The sequence below is a fragment of the Micromesistius poutassou genome, assembly GCF_964030765.1.
Source record: "Micromesistius poutassou genome assembly, contig: SCAFFOLD_2591, whole genome shotgun sequence".
Lineage (NCBI taxonomy): Eukaryota > Metazoa > Chordata > Actinopteri > Gadiformes > Gadidae > Micromesistius > Micromesistius poutassou.
In genome coordinates this window covers 11684-35371 of record NW_028177643.1, presented here as the reverse complement: position 1 = coordinate 35371, position 23688 = coordinate 11684, and the positions used below count along the sequence as shown (strand labels likewise).

Below are 23688 nucleotides of genomic sequence, written 5' to 3'. Positions count from 1 at the left end.
TGCTACGTGATGTAGCATCGCATTCCCGGGAGGAAGCGTTACTGAAAACGGAATATCTTTACGAGATATTAAAGAAAACGTAAAAGATGTTTTTCTGTTGAATAAAGCTTCTGTAGAGTCACAGTTAATGCAAACCCGGGCGTTTTAATCTAGCTCTAACTGTAGCTCCTACTTTAGCTAACTGTAGCTCTAACCGTAGCTCTCACTGTAGCTATTGGCTATAGCTAGCTAGCGCTGCAGGTCTGTAATCTCCGTCCACTTCAACAGAGAAACACTCTGAGAATGCGCATTTCAAATGTGTGGGGAGCGAGAAAGAGACGGGAGAGCCGTCCCATTATCTTTGTAATCACACCGCGGGGAGAAAGCTGCTGGAGTTGTGTTGTTTTACTCACCTGGTTGCGGTTGCTGTCGGCCGCTACTTCCTCATTGCTCGCAACGCCACGTCAACAGAGCCTCGCCCCCACACATCGTGAGTGCGTGTGTGTATTTTTTAAATCGTTTTATTTAAAAGATAAAAGCTTTAACTCCACCCGTGTCTTCCGTGTCTATAGTTACTTATAAAACTACAAACAAATAAAATATAATTGGATCCAAGCTGCAGTGCCTCAGGCGACCAGCGGGGGGCGAAGAGCAGCTGCTTGCTGCGCATTGAATTAAAGCAGAAGAAGATGCGGCGCTGACGCCTTCTTCCGTCTTGTATCTGTCCATGTTTACGACGTTTATTGACGAGTATTATTGTCCATCTCCTGACACTTCGTAATAGATAATAACGACGTGATCATGGAGATCGCGTTGTATTTGATCGCTGCCGCGGTCCTCCTCGTGCTGATCGTCCTCACGGCCGGAGTGCGCAGGCGCGCTGAACCCGGTGAGGAGCGCTTCTTTTCGTTCATTTGATGTGTTTTCTTCGTTCTTCGTTCGTAACGTGATCGTCGTGAGGATGTCGCGGTTTGTTTGTCGCCCGTTTTACTGAACTTTAGAGGGATGTTATGTTGTCACAAAGTGGGTGACAACATAGGCGATCCCGCGATAGTTACACGTTCAAGAGCTTTGGGACCGCTTGTTCTCGCGATGGTTCCACGGTCGGCTGTGTTTACCTCCCAGAGGGTGTTCTCGCGATGGTTCCACGGTCGGCTGTGTGTGATAAATACACAACAAGCATTAGAAAGGTTAAATGTGATAATGTATAACTTATCTATGTAAAAAGATCCAAAATTAAATTAAAAAGCAGAGAAATTACCAGGATAGCGCCCACCAATTTGCGCCGCTATTTAACCATTATTGTTTTATAGGGACAAACATTAACAAATTTCTCCTACAGGGGATTGATGAAGTTGTATCTATTGAACAGAAAGAAACACTTGGTCATACTTCACACACTTTACCACAGCATTGGCCTACTGAATGCCACAGATATATGTTAAGCATTGGACTGAATGCCACACACATATATAATTATTGCACGTTTGCAACGTTTAAAAGTTCAGGGAAAAGTATATATGCCTCTACTGGTGTTGCTTAAGCCAATGAGCCAATTTTGAGGCAGTGTTGTTTGTGAATATTAGTGTTAAGGGCCGATAATGCTCACTATCATACATTAGTCACCATGTCTGTGGACACATTTGTATGCAGTCACACATGTTGATATACACCCCCCCCCGCACCCCACCCCCCGCCCCCCCCCCACCCCCCCGCCGACAACAAAATCTCAGTCTGGACTCAGTTCAAAACTTGAGAGCCCTGTTAAAAAGAACGCATCGAATCAAAAAAACTAAAATTAAAAAGATAAAACAGGATAAACTAAAATGGGCCGTTAAAAAAAAAAAAAAAAACTGGGGGGGGGGGGGAGGAGGAGAAGGGCGGGAGCTAGGAGGTCAGAGGTCACCGCCGTCGCCCCCCCCCCCTGACCCCGTGTGACCCCCCCCCCCGTGTGTCTCCCCAGCCGGCGGCGGCGAGGAGGAGGAGGAGGAGGCGGCCTCGTCGCAGGAGGGGGGAGGAGCCAGGGCGCTGGCCCCGCCCCCGCGGGCGGAGGAGCGCGCCGCCGGAGCGCCCCGCCGCCGCCGCAACCTCAACGCCCGCGTGGCGGCGCAGCGGCGCGCCCAGAGGGAGCCCTCCGACAACGGTGGGTCAGAGGTCAGCCCGGAGGTCAAGGGGTCAAGAGGTCGAGAGGTCGAAACCTACAGGGGGGGGGGTTACGTCCCCTAGTTAGCTGGTTAACCCATAGTAAGATAGGTATCCCTTTAGTTAGCTAGTTCTAGTTATCCCTTAGTTAGCTAGTTCTAGTTATCCCTTAGTTAGCTAGTTCTAGTTATCCCTTAGTTTGCTAGTTCTAGTTATCCCTTAGCTAGTTTTTATTTTTGCATTAAGTGCGTTCATTAAGTTCATTAAATGCGTACATTAAGTGTGTACCTAAGGGCATACATTAATTAAGTGCGTACAGTAAGTGCGTTCATTAAGTGTATACCTTAAGTGCGTACATTAAGTGTGTACCTTAAGGGCATACATTAAGTGCGTACATTAAGTGTGTACCTTAAGGGCGTACATTAAGTGCGTTCATTAAGTGTGTTCATTAAGTGCGTACATTAAGTGTGTACCTTAAGGGCGTACATTAAGTGCGTACATTAAGTGCGTACATTAAGCGTGTACCTTAAGGGCGTACATTAAGTGCGTACATTAAGTGTGTACCTTAAGGGCATACATTAAGTGTGTACCTTAAGTGCGTACATTAAGTGTGTACCTTAAGGGCGTACATTAAGTGCCATTGCTGATCCCTCCCCTCCCAGTAGGGAGCCAATGGCCTCTGGCTCCTTATTGGATGGATTAGCAGGCGTTTTAATTGTGATCCCTCTTCTGATTGGTCAGAGGAGGACCCTGAAGGAGGAGGAGGAGGAGCCATCGGCGGGGGGGAGAGCGACCAGGAGGAGGAGCAGGAGCTGAACCTCCAGGCCACCGGGAAAGTGGGAGCCAAGAAACAACGAAAACTGGAGGAGAAACAAGCTAAGCGGGCCCAGAGAGAGGTGGGCCAATCAGAGACAGGCTCAGAGAGAGGTGGGCCAATCAGAGAGGTGGGCCAATCAGAGACAGGCCCAGGGAGAGGTGGGCCAATCAGAGACAGGCCCAGGGAGAGGTGGGCCAATCAGAGACAGGCTCAGAGAGGTGGGCCAATCAGAGACAGGCTCAGAGAGGTGGGCCAATCAGAGACAGGCCCAGGGAGAGGTGGGCCAATCAGAGACAGGCTCAGAGAGGTGGGCCAATCAGAGACAGGCTCAGAGAGAGGTGGGCCAATCAGAGACAGGCCCAGGGAGAGGTGGGCCAATCAGAGACAGGCTCAGAGAGGTGGGCCAATCAGAGACAGGCTCAGAGAGAGGTGGGCCAATCAGAGACAGGCTCAGAGAGAGGTGGGCCAATCAGAGAGAGGCTCAGAGAGAGGTGGGCCAATCAGAGAGAGGCTCAGAGAGAGGTGGGCCAATCAGAGACAGGCTCAAAGAGAGGTGGGCCAATCAGAGACAGGCTCAAAGAGAGGTGGGCCAATCAGAGACAGGCTCAGAGAGAGGTGGGCCAATCAGAGAGAGGCTCAAAGAGAGGTGGGCCAATCAGAGAGAGGCTCAGAGAGAGGTGGGCCAATCAGAGAGGAGGGCCAATCAGAGACAGGCTCAGAGAGAGGTGGGCCAATCAGAGACTAGAGGCTCAGAGAGGTGGGCCAATCAGAGAGAGGCTCAGAGAGGTGGGCCAATCGGAGACTAGAGGCTCAGAGAGGTGGGCCAATCAGAGACTAGAGGCTCAGAGAGAGGTGGGCCAATCAGAGACTAGAGGCTCAGAGAGAGGTGGGCCAATCAGAGACTAGAGGCTCAGAGAGAGGTGGGCCAATCAGAGACTAGAGGCTCAGAGAGAGGTGGGCCAATCAGAGACTAGAGGCTCAGAGAGAGGTGGGCCAATCAGAGACTAGAGGCTCAGAGAGGTGGGCCAATCAGAGACTAGAGCCCCAGAGAGAGGTGGGCCAATCAGAGACTAGAGGCTCAGAGAGGTGGGCCAATCAGAGAGAGACAGGCTCAGAGAGGTGGGCCAATCAGAGAGAGGCTCAGAGAGAGGTGGGCCAATCAGAGAGGAGGGCCAATCAGAGACAGGCTCAGAGAGAGATGGGCCAATCAGAGACAGGCCCAGAGAGAGGTGGGCCAATCAGAGACTAGAGGCTCAGAGAGGTGGGCCAATCAGAGACAGGCCCAGAGAGAGGTGGGCCAATCAAAGACTAGAGGCTCAGAGAGGTGGGCCAATCAGAGAGAGGTGGGCCAATCAGAGACAGGCCCAGAGAGAGGTGGGCCAATCAAAGACTAGAGGCTCAGAGAGGTGGGCCAATCAGAGAGAGGTGGGCCAATCAGAGACAGGCCCAGAGAGAGGTGGGCCAATCAGAGACTAGAGGCTCAGAGAGGTGGGCCAATCAGAGACTAGAGGCTCAGAGAGGTGGGCCAATCAAAGACTAGAGGCTCAGAGAGGTGGGCCAATCAGAGAGAGGTGGGCCAATCAGAGACAGGCCCAGAGAGAGGTGGGCCAATCAAAGACTAGAGGCTCAGAGAGGCGGGCCAATCAGAGACAGGCCCAGAGAGAGGTGGGCCAATCAGAGACTAGAGCCCCAGAGAGATGGACCAATCAGAGACAGGCCCAGAGAGAGGTGGGCCAATCAAAGACTAGAGGCTCAGAGAGGTGGGCCAATCAGAGAGGTGGACCAATCAGAGACTAGAGGGTCAGAGAGGTGGGCCAATCAGAGACAGGCTCAGAGAGAGGTGGGCCAATCAGAGCGCTGATCTCCTCCTCTGTGGTTTCAGGCGGAGCTGGGGGAGCGGGAGGAGAGGAGGAAGCTGCAGGAGCTCAGAGACCAGGAGCGACGCAAGGAGGAGGAGAAGGAGCGACTGTCGGAGCTGAAGGAGGTAAAGTAAGAGGAGGAGGAGGAGGAGGAGGTGAAGTAGGAGGAGGAGAAGGAGGTAAAGTAAGAGGAGGAGGAGGTGAAGTAGGAGGAGGAGAAGGAGGTAAAGTAAGAGGAGGAGGAGGAGGAGGTGAAGTAGGAGGAGGAGAAGGAGGTAAAGGAGGAGGAGGAGAAGGAGGAGGTGAAGTAGGAGGAGAAGGAGGTGGAGGAGAAGGAGGAGGAGGTGAAGTAGGAGGAGAAGGAGGTAAAGGAGGAGAAGGAGGAGGAGGTGAAGTAGGAGGAGAAGGAGGTAAAGGAGGAGGAGGAGAAGGAGATGAAGTAGGAGGAGAAGGAGGTGAAGTAGGAGGAGAAGGAGGAGGTCAAGGAGGAGGAGGAGGTGAAGTAGGAGGAGGAGAAGGAGGTAAAGGAGGAGGAGGAGAAGGAGGTGAAGTAGGAGGAGAAGGTAAAGTAAGAGGAGGAGAAGGAGGTGGAGGAGGTAAAGTAAGAGGAGGAGAAGGAGGTAAAGTAGGAGGAGGAGAAGGAGGAGGAGGTGAAGTAAGAGGAGGAGGAGGAGGAGAAGGAGGTGAAGAAGGAGGTGAAGTAGGAGGAGGAGGAGGAGGTGGAGGAGGTAAAGTAAGAGGAGGAGGTCAAGGAGGAGGAGGAGGTAAAGTAGGAGGAGGAGGAGGAGGTAAAGTAAGAGGAGGAGGTCAAGGAGGAGGAGGAGGTAAAGGAGGAGGCGCTGCCGAGCACCACCTCTCCCCTAAAGCTGACCCCACACTACAAGATAAATGTCCCGATATCGGGGCCGATTTGCCCCTTACGAGAATCGGGGTGGCGTTCCCATGGCAGCCGAATCGGGACGAAAATCGGCCAAGATTATCCTGTCTGCCGTAGTGTTCTAAGATAGAATCTCATAAACTTAAGACCTCCCGATCTCAAAATCGGGGTTATCCAACATGTTAGATATTTTCGGCATGTTGAGTGTGTAGTCAACATAATAGCGACGCACGCACACACAAACACACACGCAAAACACACACACGCTGACCCGAAGGTGCTCCATAATGCCAAAGCGCATTCAATTCTCACTTTTCAATTTTCGTTTCCAAATATTTATTTAAAAACGAAAATATCTGTTTTAGTGCGTGTGTGTTAAATTAAATGTTTTTATATCTTAAACAAATTCCGTTGCAAATAGGAGGCGCGCAGCATCAATATCCTAACAGACACATTTTGCAGATTGTAAATTGACATGATACATTGTAAACGTTCACAATCCTGCTCTATGCTCTGTGATATTTTGTTTATCATCATTTCTATTAACTTCTGCGAGGCGCATAAAGTGGTCATGTAGATCGGTCGTCTGCCCGTCTATTGCGCGTATCACACATGAGCAGATCTTGCACACAACGTCAGTCGTGTCCCTTGGCTGTCCTATTTGTTGTATATTTGTTGATGTTGTTATTGTCATGCGTGTTCTGGTTATTTGCGCATGATTAAACATGAGTCTTTATATGGCGATAAAACAAAGCTTTGTTGCGGTTTTTTTCCTTCTTTTTGAAGTGGGGATCGGGGGTGCGCCAACCCGGTTGGGACGTAAAGGGGGTGCGCAGGAAAAAAAGTTTGGGAACCGCTGCTCTAGATCTACCATCTCTTGTCTCTCGATCTCTTGTCTCGTGCTGGATGACGTAGCCTACACGGCCGAGAATCGGATAAGATTATCCTGTAGTGTGGGGTGTTCCGTCTTGTGTTCTAATCTTATGTCGGATCGGAGAGCAAAAATCGGCTGCGATTCTCGTTAAGTGTGGGGTGTTCTCCGACTCAAAAATCGCATAAGATAAAAAAATCGTGTAGTGTGGGGCAGCCTTAACCCTCACCCTCTCACCAGGAGGAGGAGGAGCTGCGTCTGAGGGAGGAGGAGCGGAAGAGGGAGGAGGAGGAGTACCTCAAGCTGAAGGCCTCCTTCGTCGTGGAGGAGCAAGGGGAGGCGGAGCCTCTCAGCGAGGACCAGGTACCAACACAGAATCCCCTCTCTCAAACTCTAACCAACGTGGTTTGGCCCAACGTGGTTTGGCTCAACGTGGTTTGGCCCAACGTGGTTTGGCCCAACGTGGTTTGGTTGAACGTGGTTTGGTTGAACGTGGTTTGGCCCAACGTGGTTTGGCTCAACGTGGTTTGGCTCAACGTGGTTTGGCTCAACGTGGTTTGGTCGAACGTGGTTTGGCTGTAGCTTAACGTGGTTTAATTGAACGTGGTTTGGTCGAACGTGGTTTGGCTGTAGCTTAATGTGGTTTAATTGAACGTGGTTTGGCTCAACGTGGTTTTAATAACGTGGTTCACACGTCGCGCGTGTTCGAGTGTGCGCGTGCGTCGGGGACCAGGGGGTCCACGTAACGAGTGTCCGTTTGTCTGTTTCAGTCGCGCAACCTGCTGCAAGAGTTCATCCAGTATATAGAGGTGAGTGTACACACACACACACACACACACACACACACACACACACACACACACACACACACACACACACACACACACACACACACACACACACACACACACACACACACACACACACACACACACACACGGTTTGGTCTCCGCTAACCCGGCGGTTCTCCCGGCAGGATTCCAAAGTGGTTCTCCTTGAAGACCTGGCGTCACACTTCGGGATGCGAACCCAAGACGCCATCGCCAGACTGCAGGACCTCCTCGCTGAAGGCTCCCTCACAGGTGCGCTACCGGCCAGCCCGTCGAGGCTCCGCCCACTACCTGTGTGTTAGTGACATCACAAGCGGGCGTGTCTGTCTGTCTCTTTGAGTTTAATTGATTTAAAAGGTCCCCTGACGTGCCACCAGGTGAGTCAGTGTGTGACATCACAGGTGGGCGTGTCCACCAAGATGTGTGACGGACAGATCAGTCCACCAGCCCTACCCCTAACCCAGTGTGGACCGTAGCAAACGTTTTTCAGCCCATCCGTCCGTCACACATCTAGGGGGTGGACACGCCCACCTGTGATGTCACAAGGGGCAGATTTCCAAAAAAAAATAAAATAAAATACGGCTCGTAAACGGCACAATCACACACTCACACACACACCTGGTGGCACGTCATAGACCTCTGAAGAATAAGCCCCGCCTCCGAGGCTCCCGGTTCCCTCGGTCAAATGTATACGGGGAACAACACGGGGTTTATGAATGATGGTACATAACACACTCTGTGTAGGGGGCGGAGAGGTCAGCTCTGAAAGTCACGTTTTAGAACCGCACACATTTTCCATCTGGTTCCGACTTCCGGCTTTTTGGATCGTCTGTGCCGTTAAAGAAGTGGCATTTAATAAATCGTTTACTTCTTTAACGGCACCGACGATCCAAAAAGCCGGAAGTCGGAACCGGATGGAAAATGTGTGCGGTTCTAAAACGTGACGCAGCTTTCACTTCTCCGCCGCCTACAGAGTTCGTTATGTTACGATCGTTCAAAAACCCCAAACGTGTTGTTCCCCCCGTAGACGTTTGACCGAGGGAACCGGGAGCCTCGGAGGCGGGGCTTATCCTTCAGAGGTCTACGGGACCTTTGACCTCACCTGGTGGTCCAATAAGGGCCCTTAACGTGTTTTAAAACGCCTCTCTCCCCCCGCCCCCCGCCCAGGTGTGATCGACGACCGGGGGAAGTTCATCTCCATCAGCCCGGAGGAGCTGGATGCCGTGGCCCGCTTCATCCAGAAGCGAGGCCGCGTCTCCATCGCCGAGCTCGCCCAGGCCAGCAACTCCCTCGTCAACCTCACGCCCGTCCTCCGCAATCAGGCCTGACCGCCGCCGCCAACTCGCAAGACGCGAGGCGACCGCTTCGTCACTCATCTTGAGATTTGAGGAGGAGGAGGAGGAGGAGGAGGAGGAGGAGGAGGAGGAGGAGGAGGAGGAGGAGGAGGAGGAGATGATGATGGTTGCCGGGGTTCGACCAAAGATCGTTCCCCCCCCCCCCCGCCGCCGCCGGATATGTCACAAGCTGTTTGTACGTTTTATTTGATTTGTTTTGACAATTTTTTTTTGGCCGACGACTAATTGGAGTTCTGCCGTTAATTGGGTGTTCCCACCGAGGTGGGGGGGGGGCAGGACGGGGCGGGGTCATTTTGAAACAAATGATTCAGTTAACAAACGAAATGGCGTCCAATGTATGATGTATAATGTATGATGGTGGAATCAATAAACACGATTAAACACAGAGTCCGGTTATAACGAGGTTTCATTTCTCAGCCGTGTGGGACGTTCAGTAACTCTGACGACGGACAGATAAAGTGCAATGTAGACCCCAATTTCAACCCCCCCCCCCCCCCCCCACCTCCAATTATTTTGATCATTTTCATCGAATCCTTCCCCCGTTTTAAAGTGTCTTTGGGTTCGAGTCGAGATCAGAAAAGTTAACGAGTTTATCAGCGCTTGTCTTCAATTAACCTCGTCCAATCGATGGTTAGCAATCGTGGGGGGGGTGGGGGGGAGGTAGAGGCAGCCATCTTCAGGTTAGTCTGGATCAGAGTCCTCCTGGTCCAAGTCCTCCTAGTCCTGGTCTTTCTCCTGGTCCTGGTCCTGGTCCTGGACCTCCTCCCGGTCCTAGTCCTGGTCTTTCTCCTGGTCCGTCCTCCTGGTCAGCTCCCAGGTGGAGGTCACCCCTCGGTCCTGATGAGAGAAGAGGAGAGGACGGGCGTCAAGGCAACGGGAACGTGACCCGCTTCACTTCCAAGAACCGGGGGGGGGGGGGGGTTGACTCGAGGACCCGGTCCCACTTGGAGCCGGGTCTTCGAGAAGGTGAACCGGTTCTTCAAAAGGTGACCTGTTACACCACCAGGTGAGAGTGTGATTGGCCGTTACGAGCCGTTTTGAAAATCGGCCTCTTCTGACATCACAGGTGGGCGTGTCCACCCAGATGTGCGCTGTGATAGGTCAGTCCTGGTGGTCCAATAGGGCACCTTTCAAGTAGGGATCGCACTAATTAAATTTTTGGGGCCGATACTCCGATACCGATTTTCTTGAGCCGGTGCTGCTTTTGCTCCCTCGACTTGCATCATGAAAATCACAAATTAAAAAATTTTAAAAGGAACATTTATTTTAACAGTCTGTAAATCATGATATAGACCTATAGATCTATACATATAGATCTATATCTCTGTAGATCTATAGATCTAGATCTATATCTATATCTCTGTAGATCTATATCTATAGATCTATAGATATAGATCTATAGATCTATATCTCTGTAGATCTATAGATGTATAGAAATAGATCTGTAGATCTAAATCTAGAGATCTATAGATATAGATCTATAGATATAGATCTATAGATATATATATAGACCTATATCTATAGATCTATATCTCTGTAGATCTATAGATCTATAGATATAGATCTATAGATATATATATAGACCTATATCTATAGATCTATATCTCTGTAGATCTATAGATCTAGATCTATATCTCTGTAGATCTATATATATAGATCTAGATCTATAGATCTACAGAGATATAGATCTATAGATATATATATATAGATCTATATCTATAGATCTATATCGTCGACCACCACTTTCAAGTTCAAGTTCAACTTGACCCTCTGACCTTTGGTAACCCCTCACCTTGATCAGAACGCCCATGGGTGCCAGGTCCCTCCTCAGGGCGTCGCAGGCCTCCAGGAGGGGGGTCCGGTCCGGGTGGGTCCGGCTGGCCCTGGGGGGGGCGGGGGCGGGGCCCTGGGGGGGCGGGGCCTCCCGCGGGGCCAGGGCGAAGCTCCGCACCCGGCTCCTGAACTGACACAGCTGCTCCACCACGGTCTCCACGGCGACGGGGGAGGAGCCGGAGAGCCCCTCCTCCTGATGGGTCGACGACAAGAGGGGTGGGGCTTAATTAACAAGTGAGGATTAATTAACTAAAGGCTTAATTAACAGGTGAGGATTAATTAACCAAAGGCTTAATTAACTAAAGGCTTAATTAACAAGTGAGGCTTAATAAACAGGTGAGGCTTAAATAACCGAAGACTTAACAGGTGAGGCTTCATTAATTAATACATTAATTTGAGTCTAAGCCTTAATTGATATTAATTAAACAGGTAATGAAGCAACAGAAAGTTCAGATTGAATCTTTAGATATTAATAGATATATTTAGATATTACTCAAGACGTGTGTGAGTCTGTCTGTCTGATAAACCGTCTGTCTGTCCAGGTGAGTGGTTACCCGTCTGTCCAGGTGAGTGGTGGTTACCTGTCTGTTCAGGTGAGTGGTGGTTACCCGTCTGTCCAGGTGAGTGGTTACCCGTCTGTCCAGGTGAGTGGTGGTTACCTGTCTGTTCAGGTGAGTGGTGGTTACCCGTCTGTCCAGGTGAGTGGTTACCCGTCTGTCCAGGTGAGTGGTGGTTACCCGTCTGTCCAGGTGAGTGGTGGTTACCCGTCTGTCCAGGTGAGTGGTGGTTACCTGTCTGTCCAGGTGAGTGGTGGTTACCTGTCTGTCCAGGTGAGTGGTTACCCGTCTGTCCAGGTGAGTGGTGGTTACCTGTCTGTCCAGGTGAGTGGTTACCTGTCTGTCCAGGTGAGGGCTTACCTGTCTGTCCAGGTGAGTGGTTACCTGTTTGTCCAGGTGAGGGCTTACCTGTCTGTCCAGGTGAGTGGTGGTTACCCGTCTGTCCAGGTGAGTGGTTACCTGTCTGTCCAGGTGAGGGCTTACCTGTCTGTCCAGGTGAGTGGTTACCTGTTTGTCCAGGTGAGTGGTTACCTGTCTGTCCAGGTGAGTGGTGGTTACCCGTCTGTCCAGGTGAGTGGTTACCTGTTTGTCCAGGTGAGTGGTTACCTGTCTGTCCAGGTGAGTGGTTACCTGTTTGTCCAGGTGAGTGGTTACCTGTCTGTCCAGGTGAGTGGTGGTTACCCGTCTGTCCAGGTGAGTGGTTACCTGTCTGTCCAGGTGAGTGGTGGTTACCTGTCTGTCCAGGTGAGTGGTTACCTGTCTGTCCAGGTGAGTGGTTACCTGTCTGTCCAGGTGAGTGGTTACCTGTCTGTCCAGGTGAGTGGTTACCTGTCTGTCCAGGTGAGTGGTTACCTGTCTGTCCAGGTGAGTGGTTACCCGTCTGTCCAGGTGAGGGCTTACCTGTCTGTCCAGCAGGTCGACGCCCAGCAGGCCGAACACCTCCCTGACGTAGGCGAGCACCGCCCCCACCACCGCCGGGCTCCGGGCCGCTCCGTCAGCCTGGGGGGGGGGGGCACACCGTGACTGGGGTGTTAGGGACTGGAACCCTGACCCTAACCCAGGGACTGGAACCCTAGAACCTTAACCCAGGGTTAACCTTAACCCAGGGACTGGAACCCTAACCCAGGGACTAGAACCCTAACCCAGGGTTAACTCTGGCCCCGACCCAACTGGTTAGGAAAGGTTTTCATACTGTCACCATTTGAACTAAAACGATCCTGATGCGTTAAGTGAACATTTATGTTTCAAATAAAGGAATGTACACGTACAATATACTAAATACAGCCCCCCCCCCCCCCCACCCCACTTACCTCTGCGACGGGCTGCAGCTGGCGGTTGCTGTAGGAAACGAGGTCCATGACGGCGTGGACGGCTCGGGGCGTGTCGAAGTCGTCGGCCAGGGCGTCCAGAACCTGACCTTTGACCTCCGCCAGCCTGGGCGCAAAAAAAAGAGATTTTAAAAATGAGATGAGACTTAAGTCGATGTTTAAGTCAATCAGACGTAAGTCAATGTTTAAGTCAATGAGACTTAAGTCAATGTTTAAGTCAATGAGACGTAAGTCAATGTTTAAGTCAATCAGACGTAAGTCAATGTTTAAGTCAATCAGACTTAAGTCAATGTTTAAGTCAATCAGACGTAAGTCGATGTTTAGGTCAATGAGACTTAAGTCGATGTATAGGTCAATGAGACTTAAGTCGATGTTTAGGTAAATGAGACTTAAATCAAGGCTTAGGTCAATGAGACTTAAGAAAAGCCTCATTGGGATTTAAAACCTCTTTTCCGACAGAGACCTGGCCAAGAGGTCAGCACTAAACAAACACACACATTTAGGTTTTGTACAAACAAAAACACACACTTATCCCATATTATCTCACAGTGAACGAATTTGACACAATTTGCAGTACTTATACACTCTAGGTCCTTCAGTAATGAGCCGAAGGCATCAGATTAAATCAAATCCTCACCATTCAGGCCTTCATTACCTGATAATTAAACAGGTAATGAAGCAACAGAAAGTGAAACATGTCGACGGACAGACGAGCAACGTTTGCTACGGTCACCACTGGGTAGGCTGATAAGACCGGATCTATCACAGCACACATCTAGGAGGTGGACACGCCCACTGGTGATGTCACAAGGGGCAGATTTCCAAAAAAAAGGGGTTTGTGACGGCGAATGACACTCACACACCGGGTGGCACTGTGTGTCACGTGACCTCTAAGCGACCACACATCAGAAACCACTCGACGTGATCCGGAATTCATCCATCCGAGTCAAACTGTTCAAACTCCCTACGGCCTCGACGCCCACAACGCCAAAGGATTTAGGAAACAGGGTCGTCAGAGGTCAGAGGTCAGAGGTCAGAGGTGGCGTGCAGGAGGGGGGGGGGGGGGGGGGGGGGCCCTACTTGTCCCAGAGCCGGTCGGGGTCCAGGGGGGGGCAGAGCAGCTGACCCCTCATGTAGGCCTGGGCTCCGTGGTCAAAGGTCACCAGCGAGGCCAGCTGGCTGCGGGCCGCAAGCATGCTGCCCTCGCTGAAGTCTATGGCTGCAGGGGGGGGGGGGGACAGACAGACGGGTCAGAGGACAGACAGGTCAGAGGACAGACAGACAGACGGGTCTGAGGACAGACAGACAGGTCTGAGGACTGACAGACGGGTCAGAGGACAGACAGACGGGTCAGAGGGCAGACAGACGGGTCAGAGGGCAGACAGACAGGTCAGAGGACAGACAGGTCAGAGGACAGACAGGTCAGAGGACTGACAGACAGACGGGTCAGAGGACTGACAGACGGGTCAGAGGGCAGACAGACAGGTCAGAGGACAGACAGGTCAGAGGACTGACAGACAGGTCAGAGGACTGACAGACGGGTCAGAGGGCAGACAGACAGGTCAGAGGGCAGACAGACGGGTCAGAGGACTGACAGACGGGTCAGAGGACTGACAGACAGGTCAGAGGACAGACAGACAGACGGGTCAGAGGACAGACAGACAGACGGGTCAGAGGACTGACAGACAGCAGACAGGTCAGAGGACAGACGGGTCAGAGGACTGACAGACAGGTCAGAGGACTGACAGACGGGTCAGAGGACTGACAGACAGGTCAGAGGACTGACAGACAGGTCAGAGGACTGACAGACGGGTCAGAGGGCAGACAGACAGGTCAGAGGGCAGACAGACAGGTCAGAGGACTGACAGACAGACGGGTCAGAGGGCAGACAGGTCTGAGGACAGACAGACAGGTCAGAGGACAGACAGACAGACGGGTCAGAGGACTGACAGACAGCAGACAGGTCAGAGGACAGACGGGTCAGAGGACAGACAGACAGGTCAGAGGACTGACAGACGGGTCAGAGGACAGACAGACAGGTCAGAGGACTGACAGACGGGTCTGAGGACAGACAGACAGACTCATTAAACACATACGTAGCCTCATGTAAACAGAACTGTTTTTATAACATGTAAACAGAGAAGTGTTTTATAACATGTAAACAGAAGTGTTTTTATAACATGTGAACAGAGAAGTGTTTTAATAACATGTAAACAGAAGTGTTTTTATAACATGTAAACAGAAGTGTTTTATAACATGTAAACAGAGAAGTGTTTTATAACATGTAAACAGAAGTGTTTTTATAACATGTAAACAGAAGTGTTTTATAACATGTGAACAGAGAAGTGTTTTAATAACATGTAAACAGAAGTGTTTTTATAACATGTAAACAGAAGTGTTTTATAACATGTGAACAGAGAAGTGTTTTAATAACATGTAAACAGAAGTGTTTTATAACATGTGAACAGAGAAGTGTTTTTATAACATGTGAACAGAGAAGTGTTTTAATAACATGTGAACAGAGAAGTGTTTTAATAACATGTGAACAGAGAAGTGTTTTAATAACATGTGAACATGCGCTCACCTGATCTGTACTTGGTCAGCAGGCAGAACATCCTGAACTCATCGGCGGAGTACGACAGCAGGAACTCCTGGAAATAAAAAAAATAAAAACCGGATTCACAATTTAGCGAAATCGCGTTTTACCCCGTTAAAAAAAAAAAAAAAATGGCAGTTTGAAAGCATGCGGTGCGATGGCAATGCCGCGCGGGTGAACGGGAGAGTTCTACGTTGTCCCCCGTTGGGTGCGGAGGCTGATGAGGGAACGTCTGACCTTTATGGTGACGAAGTTCTTCAGGGATTTGGACATTTTCTCTGCGCTGCCTTTGAGATGCAAGTGACCTGAGGAATAAAGGAGAGTATTTGGGTTACACAAGGGTGAGTGAGTGAGTGAGTGAGTGAGACTGAGAGTGAGTGAGTGAGAGAGTGAGAGAGTGAGAGAGTGAGTGAGTGAGTGTGAGACTGAGAGTGAGAGAGGGGGTGAGTGAGAGAGTGAGACTGAGAGTGAGAGAGGGGGTGAGGGAGTGAGTGAGAGAGGGAGAGAGAGTGAGAGAGAGTGTGTGTCTCTGTTGCATTAATGTGTGTGTGTCTGTTGCATAAATCTGTGTGTGTGTGTGTGTGTGTGTGTGTGTGTGTGTGTGTGTGTGTGTGTGTGTGTGTGTGTGTGTGTGTGTGTGTGTGTGTGTGTGTGTGTGTGTGTGTGTTGCATTAATGTGTGTGTGTCTGTTGCATAAATCTGTGTGTGTGTGTGTGTGTGTGTGCGAGCGTGCGTGCGTGTGTGTGTGTTGCATACATCTGTGTGTGTGTGTGTGTGTGTGTGTGTGTGTGTTGCATACATCTGTGTGTGTGTGTGTGTGTGTGTGTGTTGCATACATCTGTGTGTGTGTGTGTGTGTGTGTGTGTGTGTGTCTGTTGCATACATCTGTGTGTGTGTGTGTGTGTGTGTGTGTCTGTTGCATACATCTGTGTGTGTGTGTGTGTGTGTGTGTGTGTGTGTGTGTGTGTGTGTGTGTGTGTGTGTGTGTGTGTGTTGCATACATCTGTGTGTGTGTGTGTGTGTGTGTGTTGCATACATCTGTGTGTGTGTGTGTGTGTGTGTGTCTGTTGCATACATCTGTGTGTGTGTGTGTGTGTGAGAGTGTGTGTCTGTGTGTTGCATGAATGTGTGTGTGTGTCTGTTGCATACATCTGTGTGTGTGTGTGTGTGTGTGTGTGTGTGTGAGTGAGTGAGTGAGTGAGTGAGTGAGTGAGTGAGTGAGTGAGTGAGTGAGTGAGTGAGTGAGTGAGTGAGTGAGTGAGTGAGTGAGTGAGTGAGTGAGTGAGTGAGTGAGTGAGTGAGTGAGAGAGTGAGAGAGTGAGAGAGTGAGTGTGTGTGTGTGTGTGTGTGTGTGTGTGTGTGTGTGTGTGTGTGTGTGTCTGTCTGTCTGTCTACTTTGGGTCAGGAAGCGTTTCCTAATATGGTGGCGCTGCTCCACCTGAGTGCAGGAAGTAGTTCCCCCACTGGGGGCAGCGGTGGTACGCCTCGCTCTGGGCCACCTCGTTCTCGTGGTGCGGGAAGGCCAGGTCCACGCCGCCCGAGTGGATGTCCAGCTGGCTGCCAAATACTGAGCTGAGGGGGGAGAGAGAGAGAGAGAGAGAGGGGGGAGGGTCAGACGTCTAGCTGGCTGCCAAATACTGAGCTGAGGGGGGAGAGAGAGAGAGAGAGGGGGTCAGACGTCTAGCTGGCTGCCAAATACTGAGCTGAGGGGGGAGAGAGAGAGAGAGAGAGAGGGGAGGGGGGAGGGGAGGGGGGGGGGGGGGTCAGACGTCTAGCTGGCTGCCAAATACTGAGCTGAGGGGGGAGGGAGAGAGAGAGGGGAGGGGAGGGGGGGGGTCAGACGTCTAGCTGGCTGCCAAATACTGAGCTGAGGGGGGAGGGAGAGAGAGAGAGAGGGGAGGTGGGGGTCAGACGTCTAGCTGGCTGCCAAATACTGAGCTGAGGGGGGAGAGAGAGAGAGAGAGAGAGGGGAGGGGGGGTCAGACGTCTAGCTGGCTGCCAAATACTGAGCTGAGAGAGGGGGGAAAAAAAGAGAGAGAGAGAGGGGAGGGGGGGGGTCAGACGTCTAGCTGGCTGCCAAATACTGAGCTGAGAGAGGGGGGAAAAAAAGAGAGAGAGAGAGAGACCTTTCTGGTGGGTAACCAGGACACCAGCCACTAGCTGGTCGGTCTCTCTCTCTCTCTCTCTCTCTCTCTCTCTCTCTCTCTCTCTCTCTCTCTCTCTCCCTCCCTCTCTCCCTCTCTCCCTCTCCCCCTCTCTCTCCCTCTACCCCCCCCTCCCTCCCCCCTCCTCCTCCTCCTCCTCACCTGGCGATGGTGGAGCACTCGATGTGCCAGCCCGGCCTCCCCCCTCCCCAGGGGGAGTCCCACGACGGCTCCCCTGGCTTGGCGCTCTTCCAGAGGGCGAAGTCCCTCGCGTCACGTTTATCGGAGTCGTCCGCTGCCCGTAAAAAAAAAAAAAATGAACGAGTTGAGACCGGAGAGTTGAGGTGGGAGTGAAGGATTCTGGGACGATGAAAAAGTCTGCGTTTGTGTGACGGCGTTAGAGAACTGACCGGAGTCACTGGGCGGCGGCGGCGGCGGCGGCTGGACGGAACCGGAGAACTTCCCGTAGCGCCGGCCGATAGATCGGACGTCGAAGTAGACGTCACCTGAGGACACGCAGATTACGAAAAAGAAAAAGAAACGACCAAAAAAGAAAAAAAAAACACAGCTGGGGGTTGAAACGCGACAAACTACGACAAAGAAGATATCGGAGCGAATGACTCCAAGATATAAAAAACAAAGAAGGGAGATGTGATTCTTTAATTGGGCCTGGGATAACGAGGCTGTCCCACGGGGGGGGTAAGGGGTCATTAGATTAAAAACACACCAACTTGTGTACGGTATTAAAGTTACAAAACATTTCATTGGACAGTGCATTTGCGTATATATTTGCATGACGCGATCTGATTGGGTGGACGGATCCGTCTCCTGCCTGAAAAGTTAAAACTTTTCTCAACTTTTGGACGCAAAGAGACGATAAATAAGAGCGGATAAGACGGACGGACCCACAATGCATTTCGGGAGCGTCCCACGCAAAGTCAATCACCGTTTCTCAATTCGCGTTCTCGTGTACTTGCGTTCTCGGTAAACGTCATCAGTGGTAGCCCAAGCACTGTTCCAATTCCAAGTACGCGAGTACTGTCGTAAAACCCGTGTGTGTTCTCGATGCGTTCTCCATGAGGCCGTTCCACCGAGGACGCATCGGAGGTGACTCGTGTGGACTTGGGACCGTTAAATATCCCAGGATGCATCATCGAGTCCGCTGCTGTTCCAGTGTGCAGAGTGCGTACTCGCGTTCTCGGAAGTCCGCACTTGAAAGTCCGGACTTGCCGAGTACGTACTTCCAAGGCCGCGAGAACGTAGTCCGCGTACTCGGTATTGAGAAACGGCTAATGAGATGCGTGGACGGACGCGTACAGCGGGGGGCGAGGGCCGTGAGTCGTGTTCACCTTTCTCTGTGGGGTAGGCGTTGCCGTTGGAGACGATGCGTTCGATAAACGCCACGATCTGGGGCACGTTCTCGGTCACCCTCAGGTAGACCGCAGGCGGAAGAACCTGAGACAGACGTTTTATGAAACACAAATCAGGTGCCTATTTAGAGGAAACGCGTTTTGTGTATTTAACGGCTTTTGTATATCTGAGTGTGGCAACCGATTGGGTCTTAGGAAACGTCCTTTGAACTTCAATCTGGTTTCAAATGAAGGAACTATCATTATTTATCCCTGAACCTGACAGACGATAGCTTAGCACAGAACTGATTCTTATTATATATAAATATATATAATAAGTTTAATTAGAGAGAAAGCACATTTTCTCAACGGCAAGCCTGAATTTATACAATGGGTACTGCAACCTGTTAGGTATCAGAATAATGTCCTTTAAACTTAAAATCGAGTTTCAAGTGAAGGGTGAACTATCATTATCTATCCGTGACTCAGACAAACAATTTCTTGGCACGGAACAGATTCTTCGTGCACGTTTACGATAGGTTAAGTTAAGACACAGCAGTAGTCAGTGCAATGAATCGAGTACACTACAGCTCAAAAGTCTTGGGGGGGGGGGGGGGTCACACAGACAATTTCATTACTTCTATTCAACAGTTTTCAGCGGTGCCAACATAATTGCACAAGGGTTTTCTGATCATCACTCAGCCCTTTGACACAATGAGCTCAACAATGTACCATGAGAGGTTGCTGGAATGGGCCTCTGTACAGTTATGTAGATATTCTCAATATATGTTCTTCCTTTTTCACCACATTCACAATGTCTAAACTTAGTTTTTTTCTGTAATTTATTTTTACTGTACTACTATTTTTATTTTATTTCATACATTTATTTTGATTCATTTATTTAATTCAAGCTATTTTATTTGTCACTGTTATTATCATTTACTTTCATGGTTCCCCTTCTATGTTCTATGACTAAGACAGAGTCATCTGTTCACATACACTATACTGACTGTATGAACAAACAAAACTCAATAAAAATGAAAGTTAAAAAAAACCAACAATGTCTAGACTGTATTTCTGATTAATGTAATCGTCATTGAAAAAAAACGGTGCTTTTCTTTTAAAAATACGGACACTTCTCAGTGACCCCAAACTTGTGAAGGGTAGTGTATATGTTTACTAGATGTTGATACTGTGTGTCATTCTGAATGACAATTTCTTTAATATAGTGGAACAGTGTATTCACACACCTTCAACGAGAGCATGTCCTTCTTGAATTCTTCCTCGTATATACGGGCCAGGATCGTGGGAGACATGTTTTCCTACAAGGGAAAAGGTTTTATCAGACGCGTAAACAAATACAGAACACAATTGTCTCTAAAATTGTTTACAAGTGTGGACTTATTGTATGTTTGTACGTCCTGGCCCTTAATGTACACACTTATTGTACACACTTATTGTATGTTTGTACGTCCTGGCACTTAATGTACACACTTATTGTGTGTTTGTACGTCCTGGCACTTAATGTACACACTTATTGTGTGTTTGTACGTCCTGGCACTTAATGTACACACTTATTGTGTGTTTGTATGTCCTGGCACTTAATGTACACACTTATTGTGTGTTTGTACGTCCTGGCACTTAATGTACGCACTTATTGTGTGTTTGTACGTTCTGGCACTTAATGTACACACTTATTGTATGTTTGTACGTCCTGGCACTTAATGTACACACTTATTGTGTGTTTGTACGTCCTGGCACTTAATGTACACACTTATTGTACACACTTATTTTATGTTTGTACGTCCTGGCACTTAATGTACACACTTATTGTGTGTTTGTACGTCCTGGCACTTAATGTACGCACTTATTGTGTGTTTGTACGTCCTGGCACTTAAAAACAGTACTTAGCATGGTGTAGCATCTTACCCTAGCTATCTCTGTTGTATACAGGGAACGGGTTAACCTAGTGATGGTTAGTGTGTACGGGGAACGGGTTAACCTAGTGATGGTTAGTGTGTACGGGGAACGGGTTAACCTAGTGATGGTTAGCGTATACGGGGAACGGGTTAACCTAGTGATGGTTAGCGTATACGGGGAACGGGTTAACCTAGTGATAGTTAGCGTATACGGGGAACGGGTTAACCTAGTGATGGTTAGCGTATACGGGGAACGGGTTAACCTAGTGATGGTTAGCGTATACGGGGAACGGGTTAACCTAGTGATGGTTAGCGTATACGGGGAACGGGTTAACCTAGTGATGGTTAGCGTATACGGGGAACGGGTTAACCTAGTGATGGTTAGTGTGTACGGGGGAACGGGTTAACCTAGTGATGGTTAGTGTATACGGGGAACGGGTTAACCTAGTGATGGTTAGTGTGTACGGGGAACGGGTTAACCTAGTGATGGTTAGCGTATACGGGGAACGGGTTAACCTAGTGATGGTTAGTGTATACGGGGAATGGGTTAACCTAGTGATGGTTAGTGTGTACGGGGGAACGGGTTAACCTAGTGATGGTTAGTGTATACGGGGAACGGGTTAACCTAGTGATGGTTAGTTTATACGGGGAACGGGTTAACCTAGTGATGGTTAGTGTTGGCTCTTGGTTCTATGAACATCCTCGCTGTACCCACAGAGATATATCGTTGTTTCTCTAAAGACCAACGTGGTGTGTGTGTGTGTGTGTGTGTGTGTGTGTGTGTGTGTGTGTGTGTGTGTGTGTGTGTGTGTGTGTGTGTGTGTGTGTGTGTGTGTGCTGTAGTGACGTCCGGTCGTCACCTCCTGGCTCCTCTTGATGATCTTGTCGTCGATGTCGGTGATGACCAGCGCGTGGACCACGCTGACCCCGAACACCCCGGTCAGAATCCTCTGGAGGACGTCGAACCGGACGTACGAACTGCAGCGAGAGAGAGAGAGAGAGAGAGAGAGAGAGAGAGAGAGAGAGAGAGAGAGAGAGAGAGAGAGAGAGAGAGAGAGAGAGAGAGAGACGGAGAGAGAGAGACGGACACACACGCCCGCAACAACAACAACAAAAAAACACGGTTCATCTCCTGAGACAGTTCAGAGGACGACGTGGTGGGGGGGGGAGGGGTCATTAGTTAATATAGATTTTTTTAACGAGGACTGATCTGGTCGTCGTTGGTTACCAGGCGTGGCCGAGGTGGGCGTGGTCGTAGACGGTGGGGCCGCAGCTGTACCTGGAGACACAGACGCCACGTCGGACGACGTTAGCGTTGACGTTCACGTTCACGTTGACGTTCAGCCAAAGAGACTCACTACGGTTCACACACACACACACACACACACACACATTCACCCATTCATACATACAACCACCCGTTCCTACACACATTCACCCATTCATACATACAACCACCCATTCCTACACACATTCACACATACAACCACCCATTCCTACACACATTTTCAAACATTCACCTATTCATACACAGTCACAAATCCTAGACACATTCACACCCATGTTTCACCCATTCACACACATTCACCCATCCTAGACACATTCACCCATTCGCACACATTTACACCCATTCACCCACATGTTTCACCCATTCATCCTCAGTCACCCATTCACACCCATTCATACACAGTCACCCATCCACACACACTCATTCATTCACCCACCGAGTCGACCCCACAGGGTGACAGCCAGCTCGCCAGGAGCAGTCACCCCCTCACTCCGCCAGGAGGAGGAGCCGGGGATCGAACCAGCGACCCTCAGGTTACAAGTTGGTGGTTCGCTAGGGTCGCTAGCGAGAGCCATGCCGAAATGACAACAATCACACCTCATTATACTATTATATTGTATCATATTATATATTATATCACATCGCAGCCTTACCAGGTGGCGACTCTGTCGCGGGCCAGAATCAGCGGCTCCTTCCGGCGGGTCAGACTGTTGTAGGTCTTCACTCCGGTGTCGTAGCCCTCGGGTCGGACCCACGACCCCCCAGCCTCGGTGCAGGAGGGTCTAGACCCGGCGGTCCTCCACGACCTCCACCCCCCAGCAGGTCTGCATGAGACCGACACACACGTGACCCACAAGCGACGGGCGACCGGCTGTTTGAACCACGTGGTCTGCATGGCGCTGCAGCCTCTAGAGGTGACGACGGGGGGTCATCGGGTGGGGTTGTTGATCCCGGGGACTGAATCGGGACGGGTTCGTCTCTGACCCGTGGATGATGTCAGGTTCACAACAAGAGGAGGTCTCTCCCCTGGGTTCTTCTTCTGGTGGTTTTAACACCGGGTCGGAGGTCCGACAGCACAGCGCCCCCCTGCTGGACGGAGGACGTGGTGCAATCGATTTATTAATGTGTTCTTATGTGTATACACGTTTTATTCCGTTTAATACAACTTTCCTGGGTTTAATATTATATTTAGTATTTTATAATAGAGCATTACTTGCTTCTGTGTGTGTATAAACCCATATTATATCTCCAATAGAGCATTGAGTGCTTCTCCGTTTCGGTCTCTCTGGCGCCATCTCTTGACCGTATGGCGCAATGCAGTTTTATTACTTTTTAATTCGGACTTGCACCCCTAACCAATTTACATTAAATTATCCCATAACGTCCCCAAGAGCCAAATAACTACACTATTATAAATGTTTGACTCGTATAGAGGACTTAAACATCTTGTAATACTAACCATGGACGTTAGCTTCCTAATCATAGGAGTTCCTGTCGGGTCTGAGGTCCGACAGCGCCGCCTATAGCACCGGTGGTGTATAACTACCATTCTGTATTTAACCATTCAACAATGCACATTTATCAATTAAACGATATAAATTAACCCGAACTGTCTACAAAGTGTCTGTACAGTGAACATAATATAATTAATCTACTGTTGTATGTTTCTGTCAGACTCCTTCCTTGAGGAAAGACTTTAAAAAACGACTAAAAAACAAGATACAAATGACAAAAAATGAACATTTAATTATTCCCAGGTGACAAAGTTCCCTTACAAAATAGGGCTTATCAACTATTAACACAAAGACTTTCATTTGAGTGAAAAAGACGAGTATAAAAAGACAATCTTTTTAGCACCGCATGTAATTTGAAACAAGCCACTAATAACAAATGGTTTTCTTTGGTCGAGGAATCTCTCAAGTTCTTACGTTCCCCTCAGATCCA

General features: G+C 49.8%; 2 protein-coding genes across 2 annotated transcripts; one reads left to right on the top strand and one right to left on the bottom strand.

Annotated features, from left to right (window-relative positions):
* The first annotated feature begins 649 nt into the window (after positions 1 to 649).
* ddrgk1 (DDRGK domain containing 1) lies at positions 650 to 8791 on the top strand. Its single transcript, XM_084490878.1, has 8 exons — positions 650 to 868; positions 1943 to 2122; positions 2863 to 3017; positions 4821 to 4922; positions 6786 to 6908; positions 7316 to 7354; positions 7522 to 7627; positions 8543 to 8791. Exons 1-8 carry the CDS (start codon positions 781 to 783, stop codon positions 8701 to 8703), a joined length of 954 nt encoding a protein of 317 aa, XP_084347004.1. The 5' UTR covers positions 650 to 780; the 3' UTR covers positions 8704 to 8791.
* Positions 8792 to 8842: 51 nt separating this feature from the next.
* On the bottom strand, positions 8843 to 22785 carry cars2 (cysteinyl-tRNA synthetase 2, mitochondrial). Its single transcript, XM_084490877.1, has 15 exons — positions 22398 to 22785; positions 21685 to 21735; positions 21317 to 21434; positions 19788 to 19859; positions 18538 to 18643; positions 17599 to 17694; positions 17351 to 17483; positions 16483 to 16616; positions 15282 to 15349; positions 15033 to 15099; positions 13529 to 13667; positions 12431 to 12554; positions 12021 to 12119; positions 10523 to 10756; positions 8843 to 9567 (listed from the first exon to the last, which is right to left on the bottom strand). Exons 1-15 carry the CDS (start codon positions 22637 to 22639, stop codon positions 9502 to 9504), a joined length of 1749 nt encoding a protein of 582 aa, XP_084347003.1. The 5' UTR covers positions 22640 to 22785; the 3' UTR covers positions 8843 to 9501.
* Positions 22786 to 23688: the final 903 nt, after the last annotated feature.

What these genes read in the sequence shown, in the direction of transcription:
- ddrgk1 (XM_084490878.1), top strand. Translation starts at nt 781, where the DNA reads ATGGAGATCGCGTTGTATTTGATCGCTGCCGCGGTCCTCCTCGTGCTG. An exon ending in GCGCAGGCGCGCTGAACCCG is followed by an intron (nt 869 to 1,942) that starts GTGAGGAGCGCT and finishes GTGTCTCCCCAG; the next exon opens with CCGGCGGCGGCGAGGAGGAG. An exon ending in AGCCTCTCAGCGAGGACCAG is followed by an intron (nt 6,909 to 7,315) that starts GTACCAACACAG and finishes TGTCTGTTTCAG; the next exon opens with TCGCGCAACCTGCTGCAAGA.
- cars2 (XM_084490877.1), bottom strand. Translation starts at nt 22,639, where the DNA reads ATGCAGACCACGTGGTTCAAACAGCCGGTCGCCCGTCGCTTGTGGGTC. An exon ending in AGGACATGCTCTCGTTGAAG is followed by an intron (nt 18,644 to 19,787) that starts GTGTGTGAATAC and finishes CGTCTGTCTCAG; the next exon opens with GTTCTTCCGCCTGCGGTCTA. An exon ending in CCATGGGCGTTCTGATCAAG is followed by an intron (nt 9,568 to 10,522) that starts GTGAGGGGTTAC and finishes TTCTCTCATCAG; the next exon opens with GACCGAGGGGTGACCTCCAC.